Source organism: Mus caroli, chromosome 10, assembly GCF_900094665.2.
Source record: "Mus caroli chromosome 10, CAROLI_EIJ_v1.1, whole genome shotgun sequence".
NCBI lineage: Eukaryota > Metazoa > Chordata > Mammalia > Rodentia > Muridae > Mus > Mus caroli.
The window spans coordinates 81,709,560-81,735,667 of NC_034579.1; the positions used below are offsets into that span (position 1 = coordinate 81,709,560).

Sequence of the window (26,108 nt, forward strand, 5' to 3'; positions counted from 1 at the left end):
GGAGCGTTCCTTTCATCTCCAGCCACTCTATACACACTACTGAAATATTTACCTTGTGAGATCAAGAATCAGGGCCTCCTAGGGGTTCCTTGCCCCCCTCCAAATGCTAGGCTGAAGAACTAGCCACTAAATTGAAAATGAGTTTAAAATAGATGAGTAAAATTTGCCACTGATATAGAGCCATTAAGTAGAGAGCTCACACAGGACAGGGAAATGGCCATAAACTAAATCTCTGAGTCTCATTCTCCAAACAAGTGGGGATTGAATGAATTTGCCTCAACTGTGAGATTCAAAGAAAAAAAAGAAAGAAAGAAAGAAAGAAAGAGAAGACCTCCTTTAAAAATTATAGCTTCCAGTATCTCTCCGTTACCCCCTTTTTACGGTGGCTCACCTCATACTCTACTGGTGACTCTTTCCACAATATTGAAAGCATATGTCTCTGAAAGGGGTGAAGTTGCTCACCTTAGGGGCCTTCCTGGAAGAAAGTACACGCTGGTTCCACAAGTAGCAACCCTGAAAAGTGGGATGTCACCACAGTGTCTGACTGCTTCTTAGAATGAAGAGCGACTGGAGTCCCAGGAATGCTGACTTTGGCAGGGGTGCCATTTGGCTACTCACCATCGGCTAGCTTGTGCCAAACAAGGGTTCCTTGGTAGATTTTGTTATAAAGTTGATAAGAGGGATCATGAGTGCTTCCCAGAGAATAAGTAGGAATTGCTGTTGCTCAAGAAAATGCTCTTGTAGGTTTCAAGCCCAGTGCCCTGCATTTCAAAATGACTCTCAGTGTGTACATCTCTGATAGTGAGCTAGAAGAGAGGACCCTGGCGTATAAGATTACATTTATGTCCTGTTGAAGTTTGGGAGATGATTGTTAAACTCCCTGACCTGCTGCCAGCCTCCCTTTTCCTGCTTGTCACTCTCCCCTAAGGCAGGAAGAGAAATGAGAAACCCTCTTCCCCAAGGCAGCCATAAAACTTGAACATTTGCTTCTGACCTCCCATGACTTCTAGTAGAGGAGCTGGCCAGAGAGAAGTCTGCTGCCTTCCCTGTCTGATGGCAGGTCACTGGCCCCTCCCCCCAGAGGGGGTCCTAAATCTTATACCCAGGATTTATGAATGCTTCACAAAGGGGCATAGAAGAATCAGGAGAAGCAAGACACACTGGGTTTTCCACCTCAGTCTACCGGTCATTAAATGCTAATTCTGCCCACTGTCCACACCCCACTGAACAACAACATATGGGAAAGTTTACCCCTGTTGTGGAGGCTTCTTTTTTTCTTTTTGTTTTCCCTGAAGGCTCTCACCTCACATAAACCTTTAATTAAATAAAGACATCATGACTTTCATCAGCCTGCATTATGTTATGGAGGTACAGACTATATCCTTCATGGTGTGTAAGGAGAGGGAATCATCCCTTTCTGTCACAATGCCTTTGTGAGACAATTGCATCCCTAAATCTTGCATGATTTTCCTGTTTTGAGACTGCTTGTTTTGTTTTCCACCTGTGGTTGTGTTAGCTGCTAATATTCCCAGGTAAGATTTCTCCGCCTCTTCCCCCACCTCTGCTCTCCCTGCCTCCCTTCCTCTCTCTCTCTCTCTCTCTCTCTCTCTCTCTCTCTCTGGAAGGCTATAATAATAGATTTTTTAATACTGTTCTGGCCAGTATAAAATCTTCCTCATCTATGGACAGAGAATGATGCCCTGGTTAATTTAATATTCAAAGCAATAATAAATATAATGAATATATGTACCATCTAGAAATGGTCAGGTTTTAGATTATTTAAATTGAAACAGTTTGAGTGCAAAGCTGAGCACAATTTAATATTTGATAATTTAGATGTTTTGTATCAGACTAGCATGGGGATCCCACCACACACAAACACATCCCACCACAAACACACACACATATACGCACACACACTAAAATAACTGCATCTTTTGTCACCCAATAAATGTTTGTAGCTCTTTTACCCTATTTATTAATAATAGGAACTCATAAAAGCTCCAGGAGAACGTCTGAAGATCCAGTAGCAAAGGGACTAACCACAGTTTGTCTGATGTCAAGACAGGCTCAGGCCAGGTCCCTAGGGGCCCTTCATGCCACACTGCTCTTCTAGGACAGAGCGTTTTAATGAATGATGACAAGGAGTACCAAGTGAGAGTCAACATATCGCTGCCCCATCCTTTCAGGACCCAGAAGGATACCTGAACCTCCTTTTTTTTCCCCCTCCGACAGATAAAGATACACATCATGTCGTCTTCACACCTCTTCTACCTGGCGCTCTGCTTGCTCACCTTCACCAGCTCCACCACAGCTGGACCAGAGACCCTTTGCGGGGCTGAGCTGGTGGATGCTCTTCAGTTCGTGTGTGGACCAAGGGGCTTTTACTTCAGTGAGTAGTTCTCCCATCCCCTCTCCCAACCCTCTTCTCCCTGCTACAATGATTCAGAAGTAGATGGTTTCCTGGATTTACAACCACAGGGATTGGTCAAATAACTGAGTGACTGCCTATGGCTAACAGCCACACACACCCTCCCCAGATCCATCACCTTAATGTATGCATAACACTTCAGTGGGGCTTTGGCAGGTTTGGGAGATTTAGGGTCGAATTTTCTTCCTTAAGAGTTTGCCTTTAACTGCTTCCTCTGGGGCCCCGCTTCCAGAATTTATGGTCAACCTCCACTCTCCTGTTCCTCCCAGTGAAGAAATGAGACAGCATAACCCTAGAGTATTGCAGATTTTGTTCTTAGACATTTGGGCACATATAGAAACATCCAGAGGGTGTATAGGACTACTTTGGGTGTTCTGAAATTTAAAATAAAATGGTAAGGATCTTGCACCCCGAACTCATGTGAACTTAAGAAATGAATTAAATGGAGAACAAAGTAGATGTCTCCATGCAACACAAAGCCAGCAGGAGTGGACAAAAGGTGATCTTTGCCAAGAGATGTTTGTAAGTACATAAGCTTTCTAACTGCGAACTATGGCATCATTATCAATATGCCCTCTATGCAGATTGACTTTGATGCTTTCTTTTCTTCCTTTTGTCATTATGCCCCTTTGATGTAGTTCTTCCCTGGGTATTATATCCATCTAGAAAGGAGTCTTTGAAAATTTCAGCACCACATATCTTTTAAAAGTAGGTCTCAGACAATCAGAGAGTCAGCAGTCCGTGGGAAGGAGACAGAGGAATCAATGTCTGTAAATAAGTCAATGGCCACCAAGGGGAGCGATCTCTTGGGGAAAAAAAAAAAATCTACCTCATAGGTATCCATCTCACAGAATATTACAATGCAGTGAAAAACTGAAAGACAGATGTGAACTCTGTACATTTCTTTGGAAGTGCAAAGAGTTCTTGGAACCTGGACATGAGTCATTTGCCAGGGCTCCTGTCACTCAGGTGGAGACAAATCACCTCAGTGAACCCCCACCTCTACCCCCACCCCCAAGCTCAGGCTCCTGAGATGATTCACACTCTTGAAGTCTCTCTTGTCTTCTTGCCAAATGCCAGCCTCCCTTGAGGCAGGTGATAATGGCTGTGGCTTGTGTGATATTTTGTGTGTGTGTGTGTGTGTGTGTGTGTGTGTGTGTGTGTGTGTGTATAAGAAGGAGGCAAAAGTTTATTCATATACATTTGAAACTACGAAGGGAACTACCAAGGAGACTGGCAATGTGTATTTACCATGGTTTTGGCAAAATAAAATAAAAAAGACAACTTGGCAGAATAGTGTCAGAGACGGACACGCTTTCGGCTGTTTGAATGGGAAAATTTCCACTTTGTGCTCCCTGCCAGTCCTTTATTTGAATAAATTCACTTACTCTTCTGGCAATAGAACAGTTCCATCTAGTTCTCTGGTGTAGGAGAAATGAATGAGTTCATTAAGTGGGTGACTTTTTTTCTTTTATTACCAGACTTGTTTCACCTTTAAGAACATTCTATATCAAGTGAAATGAGACATGAACACAATTGAACAACGAATTGAGAGCATTCTATAACTCGCTGTAATTGAGCCATGTTTTCTCTTTGGAAAACATAAGTCATTCTTATCTCCAGTTCCCAAGGACTTTGTCTCCTCTTGGCAGGGCACTTGTATAAGTGCCTTCTGGGTAGTGGCAGGTTGAATTGTAACACCCACCCTGATGTACTCCAGGAATTCCATGCACGGGACATGAGCATGCCTGTGCTGTTTACATCAGATAACGAAAACTGAGACAAGAACTAACAACTCCGCTGTAGATAACTGGGCAATACTTACATGTGTTTGCACAGACACTTGAGCGTTGAGCACTGACAATGGAAACCAGTTTTAATGGGCTGGAAAGGTTTTTGCATTTGATCACCAGGAGGATCAAATTTCAATAAGTGTGTTTAAGTTGTGTTTTAATAACTTAAAGGGAAAAGAATTCATATGGACACTTGATACTTATAGCAGGGTTCTGGATTTCAAAACAGTGGCTGTATGAAACACATGCTGTTGTGAATTCTGCCATTAAGAGTGTTTTTTTTTTAATCCCACCCCACCATATACATGACTTAAAATAAATCCCAAGCCCTATTTAGCTCCTTAAGCGTGAAGGTATTCTTGATAGCTTTCTGATCAACTCCCCAATCCTCTCTACATGAGAAGAGCTGATCCTTTTAAATTGCTTTAGTTTACTTCAAAACACTGGGGGCAGGGGAGGGGAAGCATTGTGTGTGTGTGTGTGTGTGTGTGTGTGTGTGTGTGTGTGGTAGCACAAGATGTAAATGAGAAACCGGGAGATGACTGAGAGACTGACCTTGCCTTTGAAGTACTCAGAGGTTAGAAAAAGAGTGTATATCATACATACGCTGTAAGGGAAAATAACCTTGGGAAAAGAAGTGCAATTCTTCAGGCTTTTCCTGAATCTTCCCCATCACTCATGACATGTCTTTGCCAGGCTCTGCCCTCTAAGTGAACTCCTCAAAGGCCGTAGCTATTTATCTTTGAAGATCAGTGTCAAGTTCAATGTTTGAGTGATACAGTAGCTGCTGGTATCTATCCATTGGAACTGGCAAGATTGACTCCAGGTAAACTGAATAGAGCTGTTTTTGTGGGGCTCTCCCAGGAAGAACCACCAAGGATTAGGATCGCCAAACACTTTACAACATACTTCTCGCCTCCCTCGTGCCTACCTAGTTTTTTGATGAAACTGCTTAGCTTTCTTCGAAGAATGCAATGTAGGTATATCACCAGGAACTTAGAAGCTGTCCTTTGGCCATCTCTAAGCTACACTCATGGTCTGTTTCCTTCCTGAGCCAATTATTCTTACAGGCATTAACTGTTGTCAACAAATTTTATTGAGTTTCCTTTTCATCCCCTAAGATTTACTGTGTGGGGGGGAAGTCAGCGCTAAGCATTTACAGTCCTCGAAGCACCTTTTAAAGGAGAGTGCCCTTCACATGTCTGTCCCCCGCAGTTGACATTTACTAGATTTTGCTCTTATTTACAAAGTTTTATTGAGCCCATACCTTTTTATTTTAAGCTGGTTCAACTTCAATTTGGAAGTATATATTTCTCTCCATGGTGGAAGGCAGGGTCTGATCTTGGATTGATATTTAAACATCATAAAGAAATTTGCCTCTATATTTATTTATTTATGGATAATACAAACTATTTAACAAGGAGGGGTTCTAAAATCCTATTAAAACTGTTCTGAGTATGTTTTTTGTTTGTTTGCTTTGTTTGTTTTGCTAATACTTGCTTTGTGTAGGTTGACCCAATTTTGCAAATGAGCTCACAATACCAGTCTATCCTAAGTTCTGTGGGAGCACAGCAGACGCAACCTCCAGGATGATCAGTTGTGAATCTCCCTCCAGCATAAGTAGAGCAGTTGATCCAAAATTAATGTGGCTTCCCCAGACATTTTACAAAATGAAGGAGCCAATGAAGAGCTAATTATGGGTCCTTCCCCATGTACCATAGAGAGAGGGCATGTCAATCAGACGGATGCTCTTTTGGTTCTGTGAGGAGGGCAGTGCCATTGTGGAGATGAAAACTTACTAGCAGAGATTAGCTGGTTTGTTGGAACCCACACAGAGGACAGACGTCCCGTTATAACTTTGTTTTGTCTGAAGCACACCAGTGGGTAAAACAAAGTGAAGGAAGCGATGCTTGCCGCAGGTATAATTTTGGACAGTTGTGGCAAGAAACCATTTTTCACATGCTGTTGGGAACTTCTGGAATTTTTCTCCTTTGAGGGAGTTAAGAAGTTGACAGACAACCAACCATCTTGAATGGTTTCAATTAAGAACGACCAGAAGAAAGAGAGGTTCTGGGGTCCTTTTCAGTTTTAAGAGTCTATAAACAGTCCCTTAAATAAACTGTATATGCTTTACCTCAGGCAGTCTGAGGAAGGGGAGATGTAAATCAATTAGAAAAGAAAGTTGGATGCCCTTTCAGCTACCCCAGATTTATGGCTTTTGTAAAACATCCCTCCAATGCATGCTTATTAGGAACAGATCTGAATAAACGGACGACATTCTTCATGTGTTAAAGCATACTGTTTTTAAAGGGTTTAAGTGAAACTTTGCAATTAGCTTTCGTTGTTATTGATTGCACAAACCTTCCGAGACTTTGGTTATTATTATAAACTCGGACTTCTTCCTTTGATATGCAGAGCTCAGAAAACTACCTCCAGACCTGTCAATCATTATTTATAGGACTTTGGCAGGCATTTAAACTTCCTGGGCTGAAATGCCCTTGTCTATAAAACAAGGGGATTTTGTTAAAGCAAATGACCTTTAACTTTAACAGATTTGACATCTAGGTTGCAAGCAACAAGCATTCGTGCTATTGGAGAAGGGAGAGCCCTGGATTTAACTAGTGCCTGAGGACCATTTAACTTCTTTTATCTTCTTGACATCATTTCAGTTGGTCCCCAAAGGTAGCCAATCCACTCACTTCAAGAAATAAGAGCCAGCTGCTTTTGCTTTATTTCAGTTTGAACTTCAGTCCTCCAAGGACAGAACAGAAATTCAGACCTGACCACAAAGTCCGAGGTCATAAACCTAAGCTTGTCATTTCTCTTTGTTATCAAAGATGATCGGATGATACTCATCTTTCAAACACTTTCACACTGCTTTGACATTGGGGGTAGGGGTGGGGGCAATGAGTAAATTTTGTTCGTTATCTCAGAAGAGAATTTTATGAATCCACCTCAATCCTTTGGGCATCCTATTAGATACAGCCTGTCTAGCGAAAGAAGAACAACACAGTTGAAAAGACACCCATCCACCCACCACTAACTTTGGGCTAGTGTGGATTTTGAGCTCCATCCATCTGCATTTCCTTGCACAGCACCCCTATGGGAATTCCAGGCATGCATTTGTGTGAGTTCTGGTCCAAGTTAGGGACATGGCCACTGCCTATGGAAAACCAATTCTCTTTGAAATTGATACATCTGGAATTGACCTTATAACCTTGCCCTCATTAGTACACAGAGCTAATAGGCCACAGATATTATTTGTTTAAAAGAACACTGGGCTTTTATCTTGACCCTCAAATGCTCGCTACTACCTTTTAAAATATACCCAAGGGAACTTGTGTGGGGGACTAAGAAAAATGGAGGTTTCTGTGTGAAATTAGAAAACAACTTTCAAGTTTATGACATGTTAATATTCATTAAGACTGTCTTCTCCTGGATCAATGACCTATAAACAGGAGAATGATAGGTTCAAGTCCAAGACTGTGGCCTCTTTCGGCAAGAATCCAGAGTTGAGCCTTAGCTCTGCAAACTTACTCAGTGGGAGACCTTGAGCAAGCTTCTAAACCATGCTGTGCCTCAATTTCTTCATCTGTAAAATGGGACCTGCCTTATAGTGTTGATATTGGGGTTGAATGAACACAGAGTTTTGAACGTGTTAGTTTAGAGTGATGCCTGGCACGTCACACCATCCTAATTAGCTAGCCCATCTATTTACTCTCATCTGAGCCTCAGTTGCAGAATCTGCCATAAGAGGTTCAATATCTAAAAAGTCCACTTAGTTATTGACTCACTATTTTTTCTGCTTGGGGCAAAACCAATTCATTGTTGAGACAACCAATAGTAGTAACAATAGTGTGCATAGCATCAGTATAAATGATGAGAAGGGTGATCTGCTTGTTTCCCTGCTCTGTCTTTATCACCACTTTGACAGATAGAGATGGTTTACCGCATTAGACGAACAAGAAATGTAAAGGCATGGGTTGGAAAGATGCTCAGCAGGTCACTCTTGTCCCACAAATGTGAAGCTGTAAAGCCAGATGTGTTGGTGGTGCAAGTCTGCAATTGTAGTGCTCCAATAAAGAGACCTGGGAGGTATTCATAGGAGAACCCTTAGAGGCTTGTAATCCAGCTAGTCTGACATGCACAGTGATGACAGACCCTGCCTCATACAAGGTGGGAGTTAGGGACTTACATCCATTGATGGCCTCGAACCTCCCCACGTATGTGATGGCATGCAGGCTTGCACTCAGACACAGAAAAGACACACCATATACATGCTCATGTACACACAAAGTGAGGTGAGAGGCGTGGAGATTTTGAAACTTGATGCGTCAAAACGCCAAGTCCACAGTTTCTTGTCTCCATGAAATACTCTCATTTGGTCACTTGTATTATTCAGAAGTCCACAGTTTCGTAGCCTAGGGAAATGCTCCCTAAACCCTAGTCAACCCCTAGAAAATATAGATCAGGACCCCTGGTATGAAGCAGTTGGTTTTCAACATTCTCTTGAAATGAGGCCCTTAGGGGGTGGGGAGAGGCATGTCTATGTAATGAACTTGCATTTTACCTCTGAGACCATTGAGAAAATACTAAGAAAATTTCAACAGAGTAAAGAAGAAAAGCTTCCTTTGATGAGAGATAGCTGTTGTACAAGACATTGCCTAGGACTCCCCCAGTCACTACATAGCCCCTTCCCTATGAGATCCAAGATGCCCTCTGCTCTGAGGATCCTCACTCATCATTCACAGGTTTCATATTCTTCTCCCTCTACCAGAAAACCTCAAAGGTTTAGCTTCTTGCAGCATTTAGTTTGTAAGGCTTGCTTTTTCTCAAAGAATTGCCGGGAGGCTATTTAGTTGGAACACATGCCTCTAGTGGGGTACTGGGAAAGTGTTGTCAAAGGTGATAAAGGACCAGATGGGAGCCTGATCAAAGTGGGAGTGGCCGGTGGGTTGTAACACAAGATTTCCATCTGTGCGATGTATATTTCAACCATGGGATGAGAAGATCTTACATCATCAATTGCAGGTAGACATTTAAGATCCAAAAGAGAATTGAGTTTCACATAGCTTGAGTGTTCTTCCAAATACCTCGTCCAGATACTATGTGCCATGCCAGCATCCCTTAGGTACTCTGTCAGAGCCAGTCCCATCTCTGTGGGCTTCTAAACGATACAAGTGAGCAAATGAGTGTACTTCATGGAGACAAGAAGCTGTGGGCTTGGCTTTCGGACCCATAAAGTTCCAGAAGCCTTCCTTTTGATTTCAAAACCCACAGCACAGATCCAGACACACTGAGAATAGGCACAAGGTCTCTCCCAAGGAGATTCCCCATTGTCCTCACTTACAGACCACAGAGGCTTTGATCTTTCCTCTAGCCAGATGTCCTTGACAACCACGGTGGCAAATTACCCTGTTTGCTCTGGGCTGGTCACCTGGCATAGTTCCCACCCAGCACCTTTCCACAAAACTTCACAAGCTCTTCTGTCCCAAAGAAGTATTTTGGTTGCCTGGAAAGTTCAAACCTCCCATGAGCTGTCAGACTGGGGAGATGACATCTCGGAGGAGGAGTTGTGTTTGTCTTTATCTATATGTGAGATCGTGTTTCAAACACAGCAAAGAGCTGTTACTTGACATGCAATTCCCTAACTGTAGCAAGTTGTATGCCTATTTAATGCATTGTTTAGTCTCACATTGGCTAGAGCCATTTAAAGAAGCACTTGGCAAGCTCTAGGTTTGCATTCTTGGCATAACTGCCCCTTTTAGTTTTCCACTGAACCCTGGATACCAAGAAAAACCCTTCACTTGCTTTACGTCTGGTGTACTGCTTGATGCAATTCACCAGACCCTCTGCGAGTGGCCCCCTCTGTATTCGTCCGAAGGTAATTAATGGCTTTGCAATATTTGATCTGCAGAAGCAGGGACACAAAGGGAAATTGTGCAACCCAGAAGAGACCACACAGCCTTTTAAAATTAAAACCTTTTGCTTTAAATGTTCTTCAGGCATTCTGCAGGAGTAGAAATTTCCATTTCAAGAGGAAAAATAAAGTCATGCTGAAAAGCCAAGGAAGATACTTAAGAACCTGATAATTGATCAGATGTACACACCTCTATCTCCCTCTTAAAGCTACCTGATTGTTAAAAGGAAGGAACATCGAGTGCTCCTACAAGCTTAGAAACTTTTGGAAAATAATCTTCCCAACACTAAAACAGAAACCTAGGGAGAAGTTATGTGTTCAAGGTCACATAGCTAATTAGTGGCAGTAGGAGACGTGTGGATTCTGTTCTCTAATCCCAGTGCAGCCTGCCTCTGCTTAGCATGATTAATCATGCCTGTGTGAAATTACCTGGTAACTTCAAATGAGTGGGAACAGGGGGAGGGGTGGGGACTCAAGTCAAGTTCCTGCAAATGAGCAGAGCAGTCCCCCAGGGGACTGTGCATTCTAATAAGCGCACCTGAGAGTTGACAATTTGCTCCCTTGTGGCAGAAATTAAAGTCATCTGCCTGCCTGTAGATATGGAGTACAATGCCTTCAGCTGTGCTTTGGGCATTGAAATCTACTTATGGTATAATTTAGACTAATATTGTATATTATGTTCTTCTGGTCCTCTGGCTACTCTCTCCAAACTCAACTTCAGTAGAACTGCTTTGGAATGACAAAGCTGTGTGTTCCTGGAAACTCTGAAACAATCTCTTGAATTGGAAGATCAGCTCCCCACCCCCATCCCCTGCCCCCGCTGGAGATTTCTCTGTCTCATGCCAAAAGAAATTTATACCTGATATTTTTTTCAGACTCTTAAGCAGATACTCTGTGAATCTCTAGTGGTTTCCTTCTTTGTGCCTATTATGGGGTAGACAGGAAAGGCTATCTGAGGAGAAGCGTGGTTAAGCTAAAGTTTGGTTACACTGCGTAAGAACTGTCAGGCAATCCTGTGTTTCTGGGAAGATAGCACTACCTCTGTGCCATTTACCCTGGTGAAATGGGTCTTTCATCAGAAACAAGCAATTTAGAAAGACAGTTCGGAGCCAAGCCCATGGAGCCAGCTTCTGATTATCCAATGAAACTGGGGGAAAGGGGCATGAGGGTTAGAACTGGATTAAACTGATGTGTGGACTCCGAGGAATGTTTCTCTCATTCTTCCTCCATGCCCATTTATGAAACCAGGTAACATGTTCTGAAATCATATTCATTCTTACACAGCCCCTCCTTTTCCTGGCAGTGTTACTAGCAATAGGGGTTTCAGCTGCAGGAATATTGATGTCTGGGGTCTGGTAAATTCTACTGAAAGGAGAGTCCTATCCAGTATAGGTTCAGAGCAGTATGTTTGGCTCTTACCAATGCCAGGAGTCCCATTCTCCCATTGTAATAAACACAGATATTGCCTAATATATTTTGGGGTGCTAAATCACCCCCTCCAATTTAGAACTACTGGACTAGGAAAGTGTCTAGAAGAGAAATAACTAACGAAGTGGAACAAAATCAAGCATAAAGCTAAAGATAACACACCACCTAGGAAGCCTCCCTAGATGAAGGGATTATGGTCTCAGGCCTTGGTCACTGATTCCAGGAGTTGATGACCCATTGCCTGGGTCAAGCAATGAGAAGAGTCAATGGAGCTAGAAAGACTTTTCTATGGAAATACATAGCTCTTTCTAGAAGCTATATGAAAAGGCTTCAGCAGGCTTTCCTTTCTGCCTTGCAGCTATAGAACCCACTCACCTGGTTTTGGTAAGAGAGGTCAGGACAAAAAGAAATGGCCTACAAATCTGTAGGCCTTAGAAGTGAGCTTGAGATCACCTGAAGCCAGTATAAATGACACTGGCTGCTTGCACCTTTGTGCCTATGCCTGTTCCTTTCTTAGACCCATAATAAATAAACTCTCTATCCTTCACTAGTAAAAGGCATAGTTCAAAGCAGATGACCTCCCCCCCCCACACACACACCTTATTATGCTTTTCCTATCTGAGCATCATCAGACTCACTGTCCAGAAAGTCAGCAGTCGCACGTTGAGTTTGACCCATACCCCCTACCAAACAGCTCTGTGGTTCCGGGGAGATCACTCTGATCATGAGCCTCACACTCCTCATCATAAACTGGGAATAAAAAGATTATGACTCAGAAATCTTCTGAGACTCAGCCTTAGAAGGGCTTTTGAAACTCAAAGAACCATCCAGACACATCCCTATTAACACATTGAAGGAGACACTTTGCCTTGTGTCCTTACTCCGGAGTGACTATTTAGTTCAATCATTCAATCTCCACAACATTTTCTGTAATAATTACAATCTAGGAAAGTTAGCTCAGCCACGTATTCTCCTTGACCTTCTTCATCAAAAGTAACGGCACCCTGAGATCTTATTCTCACCTATCTCCTTGTCTTTAGAATGACCAAGGGCTACTTACTGCTTAGCTTTAGTATCAGTTTTTTTATTTTCGCTTTCGGGAAGAAGCAAGAATGAGACAAAGCCTCTCATGTTACCACACTGAGGCTGCTGAGAGAGTTTATTCTCTCGGAGGTAGTCAGGTAGTCACTGAAGCAGCATGCGTAGGCAAAAGCTCTGTTTCCACCAGTCAGCTATTAGTGAGTTCTGCTTCGCCTCAAAGCATAGTGTTCAGCAGACGGGTTTTATTTCTAGTCTGAAAAGTAATTTTCTCTCTCAAGTTGCTCATCGAAAGAATTTTGTTTTGTTTTGTTTCATGATTGTCTGACTTAGATGATGATTTACAAAGCAGCTTTTTGCTTAAACCTGACTTTAATGGAATCAAAAGTATGAGCTGTCTCACCCTATGGACCAGGAACAAGGTGGTATTTCTCTCTCAGAGGATTTCCATGCAACCATCTCTAGAGGTACAGATCTGATGTAGAAAATATACATCCAGGGCAGACAATGATGTATTAGCTACTGTTGCTGTGGATTTTCATCCTATTTTCTAGCTTGTTGGGAAAAACAGAGACTAAATATCCATAGGTTTCTTTTTCCTGACCACCACAGTTGCCAGCATGAGACACTTAATAAAACCCTGATTTGATATTGAAAACCTCACTCCAAAATCGAGTTTATTCTTCCCACCCCCAGAATAAGCCCCTTGACTTTCTGTTGGCTACTACTGTCATTATGTGTTGAGTCTGAAGAGATGGGAGAATTCAGTCTTCAGGCCTACTTGAACTATCAGCTCTAAGGTTTTCCTCACCACTGAACAGTCAGCTCAAGACTAAAGCAACAGAGACTTTTCGAAGCCTTCCAGACCCTCATTTATATGTCCTCCCAAGTTTGAAAACCCTACCTCATACTCCATTCTTCTCTCTTGTGTTTCTTGATTCATTTACAAGAAACCATTGTAGACCAGGGAAGTGAAACCCTGGCATATAATCAGAAAGACAGCACAGCCGGAGGGCCTTTGCTCAGTAAACACCACAATAAGGTTCTATTTGCCAACCAGAACTAAAGAATTGAAGAGCTATGGAGAACCATACACAGCCATCAGATCCAGAGAACCAAGAATGAGAGAAAACCTGGTGTGCGCCAGGCCCTAAAGTAGACTATTGGGGAAAGCAATCTGCTCATCCGCGTCCAGTCCTAAGAAACTCCTGAACGAGCAGGCACATTAAGTGGAACCTTAAAAACTCAAGTAAAATAGTCCTGGTGACTACAGTCTAAGTCCCCACCATGAATTACTAGGTCACATTTTCTGGTTAGTGAAAGAGAATAGTCATGGAAACTCCAAGTGTTTAATCATTCTGAAAACACTTCTTTGGATTTCTATGAACCAACTTCATTGGGTTTCGTTTCTTCTCCATCAGTGTGACTTTATTATACTAAAGATAGCTTCCTAAACCTTAGAAGTTTGATGCATTGGAGGCTTCAAAGAGAAAGAGCAAAGGTGAAAAAGGAATTTTCCTGAGTCAGTTTAATGTCAGCTGGTTGGCTAGTTAACGTACTTTCTATTGCTAGCTGATATAAGCTACCCAAAGCAAAAGGTGTATATTCCAGTCTTCCATGAAGAAGCTTACATTTTCCTATGTATTTTGAGATTTCTATTTCTTTCCATTCAAGTCTCCAGTTGTTCATAGGCTTATTTAGTTTGGCAGAAGGTGATGGTGATTCACGAAATGAAAAAAATTTGAAGGCAAAGCTACTGAAAATGGATCTAATTTCTTAGGGTAATTTGGGAGGGAGAAATTGATAATTTGTCTCCTTTTTTTCTGGTTTCATCAGCTGCCATGCTGCCAAATAGTTGCACCATATGGATGTTTGGTTACTCCTGAAACTCATAACAAATCTTAGCTGCAACTCTATCTAATATGGCTGAAGAATAAAACTATAGTTGGCTCGTGGGCTCATTGTTCTTGGCTGGGCAGCCTCGATCAATGGCTATTGAGTGAAAACACAAGATCAGATGGAAACCATTTCCAGCTTGTTCCCTCCTATGGCTCCAGCCATTTTACTGTGTTCGGCAAGCACAGCAAGTGTTCCCAACAAGTATGGCTATATGTTCAGCACAGATGCAAATGATAGTGAGTTCGACTCTCTCAGCTTGGGTGTTGAGATAGTATTTTTTTATGTTTGGGATTACTTCTTTCCTCCTCCCAGGATGGAACAGTTATTTGGAGGTAATGTCTTAGATGCTCAATGATGTAGTCACATAGTAGGCTTCCCTTAAGTTAGATTTTGAGGGTCGTAAAGTTGTAGGAATGTAAGACTTTGAAAAGTGTTCATGCCCTAAGTCTGGTTGGCATTCTTATAGACTTATCATAATAATGCTTTTACATGGGATTGTGGAATCTTATCTTAATACATAAGCTTCTGATTGACCAGTAACTATGCAGAAGTGATGTATAAGCTAGAGACAAAGAGGGTCTTATCTCTAGCTAGTTCAGAAGCACTCATTTGCTCCTTGGAGCCTTACAGTCACGAGATGGGTGATTGGTTTCAAGATCAATGACTTTGACCCCACTATAACCACCACATTAAAAAAAAAAAACAGCAATACTAAAAAATAGAGAAATGTATTCCGTCAGGAAAAAAAGAGATGTGATTGATATAAAAATTGTTTTATATCCAGAAACAACCTATTGTTCACATTGGGTCAAGTGTGTTTGATTAGCAAATGCTCTTAAAGATGCATGTTAATGTCGCTTGGTGTATGAAGGTAGATCTGAAGGCAGGCTGCTCAAAACACCCTAGGAGCTTATTAGAGAGGCAGGATCAGGGGCTCCTAGCACCCTCAAATAATCTCAAATCTGCATGTTAACTAGATCCCTTGGGGATTGTATGGGCACTGGGGTCCGAGGAAACTTGTTTTAGAAAATAATGTGTGGCACTCATTCCAGAAGAAAGACAATAAAAACTAGGCACTGCTCAGCTTCTACTGAAGCCGAACGATAATGCTGAGGTCAAGCCTGCTTATAGTTTCTACCAATGTAGAAGGCGAGGCAGTAGCCTCTATTTTCTCAACTTAGTGGTTTCTCTACAGAGGAAATACAGAGACGCTCTGAGGAAAACCCTGTGGCCTGGTTTTCTGTGAACTAGAAACTGGAATTCCCAATTGCTGCAGCTGCAATTTTCAAACCTGTCACCAGGGCCAGGAACTGAGCTCCAAGACCTTAAGATCTTGCCAGTTTCTTTCTCAAAAGTTACAGTTTTCAGAAATAACCCAGCAACACTGCTGTGTGTATGTGTGCGTGCATGTACGCATATGTGTCTACGTATATATGTGCATTTATACACATATGTGTCTGCTTATGTGTGTATATTATATAAGAGTGCATTAAGCAAGAAAATGTGTTTCATTCCTATCGCTTTGCCTCCATCGTTATGCCAGCCAGATTCTCAGATTTCTATTAGTCTCTGCTGACTGCTTCCCTCATGGCTCCTGTTTTGGTTTAATAGAAATGATTGGATATGATAAGAATATATTTCTACCACCCATCAGAAGGCAAAGGATAAACTTTGAAACTGTGTCTCAAAGTAATATCCAAGTTTCCCCAGGGCCATTCTAGAATATGACAAATCCCCTGCTTGAGCATAGTAATACAGGACCAGGCACACACATACACACACACACACACACACACACACACACACACACACACACACGACTGCCTCCTGGGGATTTGGTCCTATAGCAGAGCAGATAAAGATGAAAGCAAGCCAGCTTGAACTTCTGTCCCTTAAATGAGGCTAGAAAGAAACAAGAGTGGTTTTAAATCAGATAGTTAGAAGATCAGAACTACTCAGAACTAAATAAATCTAGTGAAAGTAATAATCAAATTTGCCACCGGAACAATGCTATTAAGATTAACCAAGGTGTTCTACCTTGGAAATGGGTAATGGTGATCTCTTTTCTCTGTTTTTCAGGGGAAGAGAATAGACAATACAACTTCCACGTTTTCTTATATGCACTTTTCTTAAGCTCTTTGAAACTTCTTAAAGATACTTGATCTAGAATCTTGGTGTTGTTCTTAGACCAAAATGTTACATTTGATCTGTTTAGAACCAGGTGACAACTATTTGCATACAGTCATATCACTGAGTCAATATTGACAAAATAATATCTACAGCCTTATCTGGAACAAGCAGTTCACATTGAATCTAAATCTCCTAAGTCCTGCTTTTAAAAGGTCCAGTTAGATATGGAGTCAAGTCTATTGTTCGTCTTCACGGTTGCTAGCACTCTTCTCTCATTAACCTTTACTTGGCTCTTTAATAAAAACACATAGAAGTTAAATCATGGCAACCACCAGTTTCACTGTAGACTCATCCACTGAGTATCTGCTTTGTGGTGAACAGGGTCCATGGGAAAATGAAGCCTGCCTTGACAGAAGATTTACTCTTGTGCCACAAGGACTCCTTAAATATCAATCTTATAACCCAAATCATAAGGGTATATTTCCTCCATCTCTGATTCCAGCTCTTGATTTCACCACTTACAGAATGTGCTCTGCTTGGCCCTGGGCTGATAACAAGAGGTTTAAAAGTAAGCACAACACTACACTCATGGAGTTGGTGAGCAGATCTCACAAGATACCAGTCGCCACTCAAAACCCATCCAACTGTAACCCACATACATGAATTGTTTTATGTGTGTGTGTATTTATAAACATCAAAATATCCTAAATGAAAGCAAAAGGTAACACAGTCTCTTGGAAAATAGGCTGGCATACTATGGCGGGATCTGCTTTGAAGCCCAAGTGGCATCCCTTGTCTGCAGCTTTCAGTATATGCACTGTGAGCCCAGCACACACCATAGTGACCTTGAAGGATTGCTTCATTCATTTATATACTCATCTGCTATTAGCACCAGCCCACACTGTTTCTGCTTAGGATATGCACAATCCCTTTGGATGCAAACTATCCACTTTTCTCTCATTCAATCCATCATGCATTTATTGGCTCTGTAAGATCACCCACTCACTCAGCTAACTTCCGCTGACTCATAGGAATACCACACAGACTTTATCTTTTGCACAACTTCATAGCTCTCCCCAGACATACCAAAGGTACACGTCATCAAGAATTTATAAGATATCAGGCTCTCTTTATTGAAAGAAGAACCCAAGTCTGAAATCCCAAACATTTAATAAACTTAGAGATCATCAAAGGGATGCTCCTTCAACAGCAAGTGAAGAATTTGGCTACAGGCCTTGTCAAGCAGAAAAGGCCAGGTTTGTAGCCAACTTAATGAATCATTTATGCAATCAACCAGTATGTTTAAGACAGTGTAGACCATCAAACTCAACTTTTTTAGACAAAGCAAGCTGTAGCATTATCGTTTGTTTTGCACCAAGATCGATAACAGCTGTTACCAATTCACTGGAAGATTCCACATGTGTCCCTCCATCCAGTCCCGTCACCATTCTGAGCCTCCTCATCACTCAGCAAAACTATTGCAACAGCTTCCTCGATACTCACTCTGTGTCCAATCTTGCCTGACTCCAGCCATCCCACCCAGGAGATTCATCTTTATAAACACAGTTCTAATCGCTTTATTCCTTTCCTAAACAACTTTCCAGTGACCATGCATGGCTAAATAAATTGAGCCCAAGTTCTCTAATTTGACAGCAAGGCACGTGAAAAGAGGGCCACTGCCAGACTTTGTCCAGTTGCATTTCTTAATGTTTCCCTACAGCAGAACCCACAAACCTGTATCTTGTGTCTAGTCTTCATAAGTATTTTTCTTGGAAAAGACTGTGGTTTTTTTTAAATCTGAATTATCTGCCAATATCTTATTTATTTATTTATTTATTTACAACCCAAATGTTGCCTCCCCCGTGCCCCTACTGATTCCCCCTCAAAGAATTCCTCTCCTCATCCCATCTCCCCTTAGCCTCTAAGACCTGGGATAGGTCTAAGAGGGTAGCTCCCCCTGCTTACCACCCCACCCTGGTGCATGAAGTCTCTACAGGATTAGACACATCTTCTCCCACTGAGTCCAAACAAGGCAGCCCTCTGCTACATATGTGCCAGGGGCCTTGAACCAGCCCATGTATGCTCTTTGCTTGGTGGCTCAGTCCCTGAGAGTTCCCAGGGGTCCAAGTTAGTTGACACTGTTGGTCTTCCTGTAGGGTTGCCAGTTTTTTGAGGGCCTTCAATCTTTCCCCCTAACTCTTCCACAGGGGTCCCAGACCTCCATCCAATGTTTGTCTGTGGGTATCTGCATCTGTCTCAGTTGGCTGATGGGTATCTCCTCTCAGAGGGCTGCTATGCTAGGCCCCTGTCTTCAAGTGTAACATAGCATCATTGATAGTATGAGGAATTGTTACCTCTTCCTGAGATAGGTCTTAAAATGGGCTAGTCAGCCATTCCTTCAGTCTCTGCTCCATCTTTGTCCTTGCATTGCTTTTAGACAGGACCAATTTTGGCCAATATTCATTGAAGGACAACTCTCTTCATATTGATAAGTCTTTTCCTTTCTGCCTCACCTAAACTTCCATTGTTCTCAACTATCTTACTCTGGCCCATTTCATCTTTTAATATGACTTGCTTCAGTCCAAAAGTCACTGAATCAGTTGGCTTATTGGGTCTACAAATGTCCCCAACATCTTCCAACATCCAACCTACATGACTTATTACCGGGTTTTGTTCATGGATTTGTTCTCTCAGATGTAACTGACTTTGTAAAGTCTTCTTCTGGCAGATGTCAACTTTCTTCTGAAACAAGAAAGCAATAATCTTACTCTAGATGCCTTTATAATGTGTTCTATTTCATGTTGTTGGGTTTGGAGGTTTTGGAGGGTAGGGGTTGTTTTGTTTTGTTTTGGTGAATGTTCCTGCTTTCTACCATCTGCTTAGAAATAAGCTTGTCGAAGGTAAGAGCGGGCTACATTTAATTAATTTCTGTAAGATTTCCCTAGCTCCCTGTACACAGTATGCTAATGTTGCATGGAATTCATTACGTTGCCCATTTTTCTTTGGACCCCACAGGCTGAGAGTAGTTGTGCATTCCCATGGGAATGCAGTAACTCATTTAAAATGCAGACATGGCTGGGTTGGATGCTCCCTCTGGACTTTTAGGCATTTTCAAGGAGAAAGTGAGGAGTGATGTATCAAAAGAAAACTGTGGAGGGAATTTAGGTAAATAGAACATGAACCTTTCTGTTGGAAGCTTGCTATGATCTCCAGATTAAAACACTATGGCATGTCTCACAAGGAGCAACTCCTTTAGAATTATAGGAGCCGGTCTATCTCCAGGGCCCCAACTGAAAGCTGAGCATTGACCCAATGCCAGGTAAACCACAAATATCACAGGAAAAATAAAACGCTAAAGTTCTGTCTCCTAGATCCAAAAATATCTATTTCTATAGTTTTGGAGTGCCTATTGTTTGATTCTCATCCCTGAGGACCTGGAAAGATGGGTTATTCACCATCAAGATTATAGAGTCAATTTTATGTTACAGAAATGGATTCAACATAATGAATTCTGATTTGAATGGCCAACTGTAAAATACTGTAGAAAAAGCAGAAAGTCCCTATTGTAAATGTAATTAAAGTCTGAGATACTTCATGAACTACTATTTATTTACTATAGAGTTAGTGTCAACAAGAAAGCTAAATGAATAAAGCCAAAGACTGTATAGTACTGTTGATAGGCACCTATCATACTATCAAAAGTATGTTGTACGGTCTGTCAATCAAGTTTTAAAAACTGATCCTTACCTGTTTGTTAGTAAGTTCCATAACCTACTATTTAAAATGATACATTAAAATATTATTCCTTTCTCTCCATTTACCTTCAGACCGTATTCCTGAATTTCCAAATCAATACCAAGAATTTTTATTTTACTCTCTTTATACATGATCATGTAAGAGTGCCCACTGATGTTTAAATGGAAGATGGGTTGTATTACTTACTTCGGAGCACTCTCTGCTGAGATCCCTGGTGAGGTAGAGGTTTGAATGTGTTTCCTATCCTGACAGAGGCCAGAGAGAGTATGAGGACAAGCTGATCTAAGTTAGAATTGTTGGAAAGATCACCTAGGAATCCTTCTTGTGAGCTTGTCAGACCAGCCTTTCCAACATAAAATTAATACCTTCCAAATCCTACCTAGAGTTGTAAGATCCATCCCCCTCACCCCCAGCTGATCTCCATCCCACAATACAGATAGGGCCTGACAGAGAGCACCGTGGGCATTGCTAATTTCTCAAAGCATAAGAATATTTTTTCCTGAATTAAGCAGAGATCCTGCTCTAAGTGACTGTATGTATTGATGTAACATTTATTTCACTACCAAAAAGACAACAATTGTTATATAAAGGAACTCTTAGAGCTTGAAGTTAACTCTGGTCATCACAAAGAGCTTTGAAGTAGCAGCTTTGAGCTGGGAAACTTCAGGCAATTTTCTCCCTTTAAAACAAGGATCTGAGTATCCCACCTGTCTGCTTAAGTGATATGAATGACATCTGTGATTTGTTACCAAATTCAGAGACTCAAGGCTCACCACTAACTTCTAGGTGTTATTTGCATAACAAGTTCTCAAAACAGAAGGAGAATTGGACTACAATACATGTTGAAGCAGAAAGTGGGTTAGCCAGGCTGGTCTTCATGCACCTTTCTGTAGAGCCGGAGAGCTATCATTTCTTACTTGGGGTCATGTATCATTTCTTCTGACTGGAATGCCAAGGGCAAAAATCGGAGTCATTATATCATTTGTCAGTCCTTTGCACATTCCACCATCCCTTGAGTAGGGCTAAAAGGTTAATTACATACATCTCTCGGGCTACAGGAATGATCAAGACTGTCCCTGGAATACAGTTACTTCAAAAACTAGGCTTTTGTTTCAGGGAAAAATCTCCCACAGAGAAACATGGAAGGCAAAGGAGAACTATAAATAAGACTGCCATGTATGTCAATTATAAATAGATTTGTTCCCTTTTGATTAGAATATTAATGGCAGCAGAATGTCTACACTCAAACAGAAACAAAGAAAGAGTGTCTGACAAAATATTACTACATGTTAACAGGCTTGACACCTGCTCCTTCCGGAGTTAGTTTCTCTGACTTTTCCTTATATGAAGGTTTTCCTTTTCTTTTCAGTTTAGAATTCAGCATAGTCTTCAAATTCTTTGCCAAGTCTCCATGTACATGCAGATCCTTATAAGCACTTATAAACTGTGAGTAACCTGACCAAGGGATGACAGAAAAGGGAAAGTCTACTTCTCACACCTGGACACTTGCTAGATAAGGAATGAGTTTTCCTTCCATTCTGAAGGGATCCTTATCCGGAGGGATCACAACTCTGTCTCTATCACTGGTTTGCCATTTCCCCTATTCTCTGCTTGTGTTCATGAGTCATCTTTTCCCAGTGTCAGGGTGAGAAATGGCAGCTTCCAATCCAAGCTGCGTGCTGAGTTCACTCTGGGATGAGGACAAAACAGTAGGGTGCCTTTGTCCTGTACCAGGCTCCCCTCCGTGCAATGCAGAGACCTGCATCTCCTCTCTGCTAGGATAAGGGGACAGGACATCTTGCCCAAGTCTACCCACCTAGGCCCATTAAGAGTTTTGACTCTAGCCACCCCAGATGGAGTATTAAAGGAGGGGCAGTTGATAAAAGTAGCTGGGAGGTGAGGGCTGAGACACTGGGCAGTGATCCCTCTGGAAAACTCATATACATCTGATATGGCCCCTTCTGGTTTCACTGTGGGATATTTTTAAATGAGTTTAACTCATCAGTTGGAAATTCACTTCTTGACAGTGACCACCATGACAAAACTGATCGGGTATTGAAAATCCTGGCTCCCAACACTTAAACATAAGTTCTTAGAACTCTTGGACAGGTTGCTGTGTGTGAGTTCTGTCTCCAAGTGGTATTGCTGAACAGCTCAGCTCCCATCAGAAAGCTGGTGTGCTCTTGTCTGACCCAGAGCCACAGCAAGGGCATTCTGCTAACTACACTTGCTGTGCATTCAAGGTTTGAGTCAGAAGATCCAAACAAGACCACTCCCCTGAGGAAAAAAAAAATGAGCCCTTCATTCCTCTTAAATGTCAAAATACCTTTGAGCCTTAGAAGTCCAGACTATCAGATCTAGTATTTTCCTAATCAAAACCTAGAAATGGTGCTGTGGGTGGCTGGAGCCATGGCCTCCATCCGTATTTTACCCTCCCTCCACACCCCAAGCCAAGATTCTTCAGGCTTTTCCAGATCTGAAGTGACAAAGCAACTCAGGACCTTAGGTGGCCAGCCCTCAACCTCCCTGCCAAGCACTACATTAATGGCAGACTGATTCAATGGGACATGAAGACATGAGTGTGTGCACACCAATTTGTTCCCAGACTGTTAGGTAAACAGAAAACAGAAAACACACTCTTGTCATCCCTGTAAGATGTCTGAGCTGTACCCAATAGCCTGACTTTATAGCCAGTGTTGACCTCTAACTTAACTGGCCCCTTGATGAGCCATCTTTCACCTCCACTGAATCATGTATCTGGCTCTATTGGTGAACAGTTTTCATAATTGAGGATGTGAGGTCTTTTTAAAAATGATTCTTAAATAAGCTGTCCGAAAATGTGCTCAGAGGCTTCATAAAAAGAGTGCCAAGTCCTGGCTTGCTCACAAAGGTGGAGATGGCCTTTAGACTCAGTGAAGTCAAACATTGGCACATGCCCACTGACAAGATGATATGTTTGTCTTGTTCCTTTGGTATTGCTGTCATCTTTCAGGGAAATCTAGGAATAGCAGAAAGATGAGTCTGCCCTTTTCCTGCTGCATGTCCTCCTCTCTGAGGATAAAGGAGAAGCCCAGCCACTCTCAGATCCCATGAGTCACTCCCAAAGGTCATTCTCAGGCTCGGTTACTCTGAAGGCAAGTTCTGTTATATACCCTGGGAGAATCCTTGTGTTCCTCTGCAATCCGTAGCTAGTAGTTAAGGTAGCCTGTGGGACCTGCTAAATGGAGATGTTCTGGAGAATGGGATGGAGTATCTAGAGATCACCGTATGGAATGTGTGGCAGTAGTCTACATATTAGGGGGTCTATGGGGAGGGGGGGCAAAATCAGCCAAATATATAACATTTACATTGAAGAATAATAAATTACACATTTTGAGCTCTCATTACATGCATGGCACTGTTTTAAACACTTCTGTGTGTCGTTCACACACTTCATTCTCAGCCACCTCTGTAAAACAGGAAGTATCGTTATAGTTACAAGTGAGTGCACTGAGAAACACAGATGCACACTAACACCTATGAGAACATAAAAGACTAAGTGTGACTGCTGATATCTTCACTCAGGCAACCAAACTAGGCCCACGCTGTGCAGGTGACATTCATGTCGTTAGTCCTTGGCTCTCTCTTTCAGTCCTTTTTCAGGGTAACACCTAAGGCTGAGACCATCTATTCTTTACTTACTATAGTCTTATACCATTAGCAAGCAGCAGTGCCTTCACATTCCAGGCATCTCTTTATTTGTACATGAAAAAAATCCCCATATATACTTGCAATAGAGTTAAGTGTACATTTAATCCTAAGTTTCATCCAGTCAGACTCAATGGCCTACTCCTCTGTATCGTCTTAGAATGTCAGACAATGTTTAGCACATGGAGACCACACAATGAAAAGTTCCTGAATTAGGCTGAATGCCCAAGCTTCAAAGTACTTTTACTATTGCAATATGTCTTTAAGATTATCTTTTCCAATTCAAAACAAGAGTTCCACACAAATAAGTAAGTGTCTAAGAAATGCTGAGCCTTATAGGGAACTCTCCCACTCCCTTAAGTCTATAACCTATAGAAATGAGTTTGCAAAGGCACAGTATAGACATTCCTGGGCTACTACCAAGTCTGACCATCCCAGGCTTAGCCAACCATGGCCATAAAAGAATGCCGTTGACCACAATACTTCTAAAGGCAAAACTGTGTCCGCAAGTGGATTACTTGCCTCACCAAGAGCTGTGGGGTTCCAGGATTTTCTAGAAGGCTTCCTCCGTCCTAATAAAAGTTCTCAGCTTCACAACCCCTCAACCCGAACAACTCTGAGGGAGATTAAAAAAAAATTCAATTTAATTGAAACCTTTTTTTTTTTTGCACATTGAAGTCACAAGTTTTCACAGGGTAGGATGTGTTGCCAATCTAGCATTTTCTAAACTAACTCTTCCGCAAGGCACTTGCAGTTTTCTTTTTCAGAAGTAGACCCTCAAATTTTTTTGCGACATAGTTGTCTCTAAGTATTCTTTGCACTATAGACGAGGTTGTCAGTAGAAAAACAAATATCAACTTTTAATCATACATTTTTTTTAATGTTTGCCGCTGGTTGTCTCAACTCAGCAAGTCAATATCAATAGTAAGGATGTCATGGAGCCTACGCTGAGCTAACAGCTACCATTCCAGATGTGCACATCTGAGTGCTGGTAAATACATGGCTGTGTGAGCACCTATCAGGAGCAAGTGCTGGTGCTGAGCTGCTGACGTGGTTTTTGCCATAGGTGCTCAGAGCTTAGGAAAGCTTCAGGACCATGAGAAAGGAAACGAGCCCCAACTACTGGAAGCATCTGATTGGAAGATACATAGTATATTTACTAGGCATTCTTTTCTTTCCATCCCAATGACTGGTATATATACATGACCAATATCCTGCCTTCTTCATCTCTCTTTTTCTCCTTATTAAGTCCTGCGGTGTGTGTTGTTGTATACCTACTGTGGTGGGAACTGACTTGAATTTTCTGTGGTGAGGGAGCTTCACTGTAAGGTGCAGTTTAGGCTCTTGGTTGTTCCTTTTATCTCACTTCGCCAGAGGACGCATGTTGGTCCCTATTTAGCATCAGACTTTTTGTTTCCACTTGTCCTGTGTACCTTGGAACAATCTGAGTGCATTGTCCTTGCCATGAGAAGGTCCCCAATTCTATAAGTGTCAAGAAAAGGAATCTTGGTACCCTGCTCTAAAACTTTTAGGAGTATGAATGTCTTTAACATGTTTTGTAAACATTATGTTTACTCTGTAAACAAACAAGAAAGACGATGGTGACAAATGGTAATGCTCATGGTACTTGTTGGGGAAATGTTGAACTGAGAGCAGTCATCTCATATCCTTGAAGGTAGACTTTATCTATCTTCAGTCAGGGAGACTAATACACATTTACTGACCAAGTCAATCCCAGCTGGGAAGTTCAATGGTTTGTCTGCATGATTTCTGAAAAAATACAAGCTAGACTAAGTGTGTGGACCCATTGATAAAATTCCACATAGAAGACTTTGACTTCACTTGATACAGCTTTGGGGTGTTTTAACTCTAGCTTGTTTTCTTATCAGAGCTTTTGTGATCTTACAGAACCCTTTTCTGTTTGTCTTTAAACATTATTTAGGGTGACTGACTATAATAAAACAAGATCCTCCCAGGTTTCTTTTAGTGCTGATTTGTGACTCTGTTTACCCAGAACACAAATCCT

The 26,108-nt window shown here is 41.8% G+C and overlaps 1 protein-coding gene across 8 annotated transcripts in view; it reads left to right on the plus strand.

Annotated features, from left to right (window-relative positions):
* Igf1 (insulin like growth factor 1) overlaps nt 1-26,108 on the plus strand; it is a 71,785-nt gene that overhangs the window by 3,494 nt on the left and 42,183 nt on the right. For all 8 annotated transcript variants that reach the window (XM_021175256.1, XM_029482874.1, XM_021175258.1 and 5 more), the window contains one exon: nt 2,236-2,392. In XM_021175256.1, the coding sequence (XP_021030915.1) occupies nt 2,236-2,392 (157 nt within the window). The remainder of the gene's footprint in view (nt 1-2,235; nt 2,393-26,108) is intronic.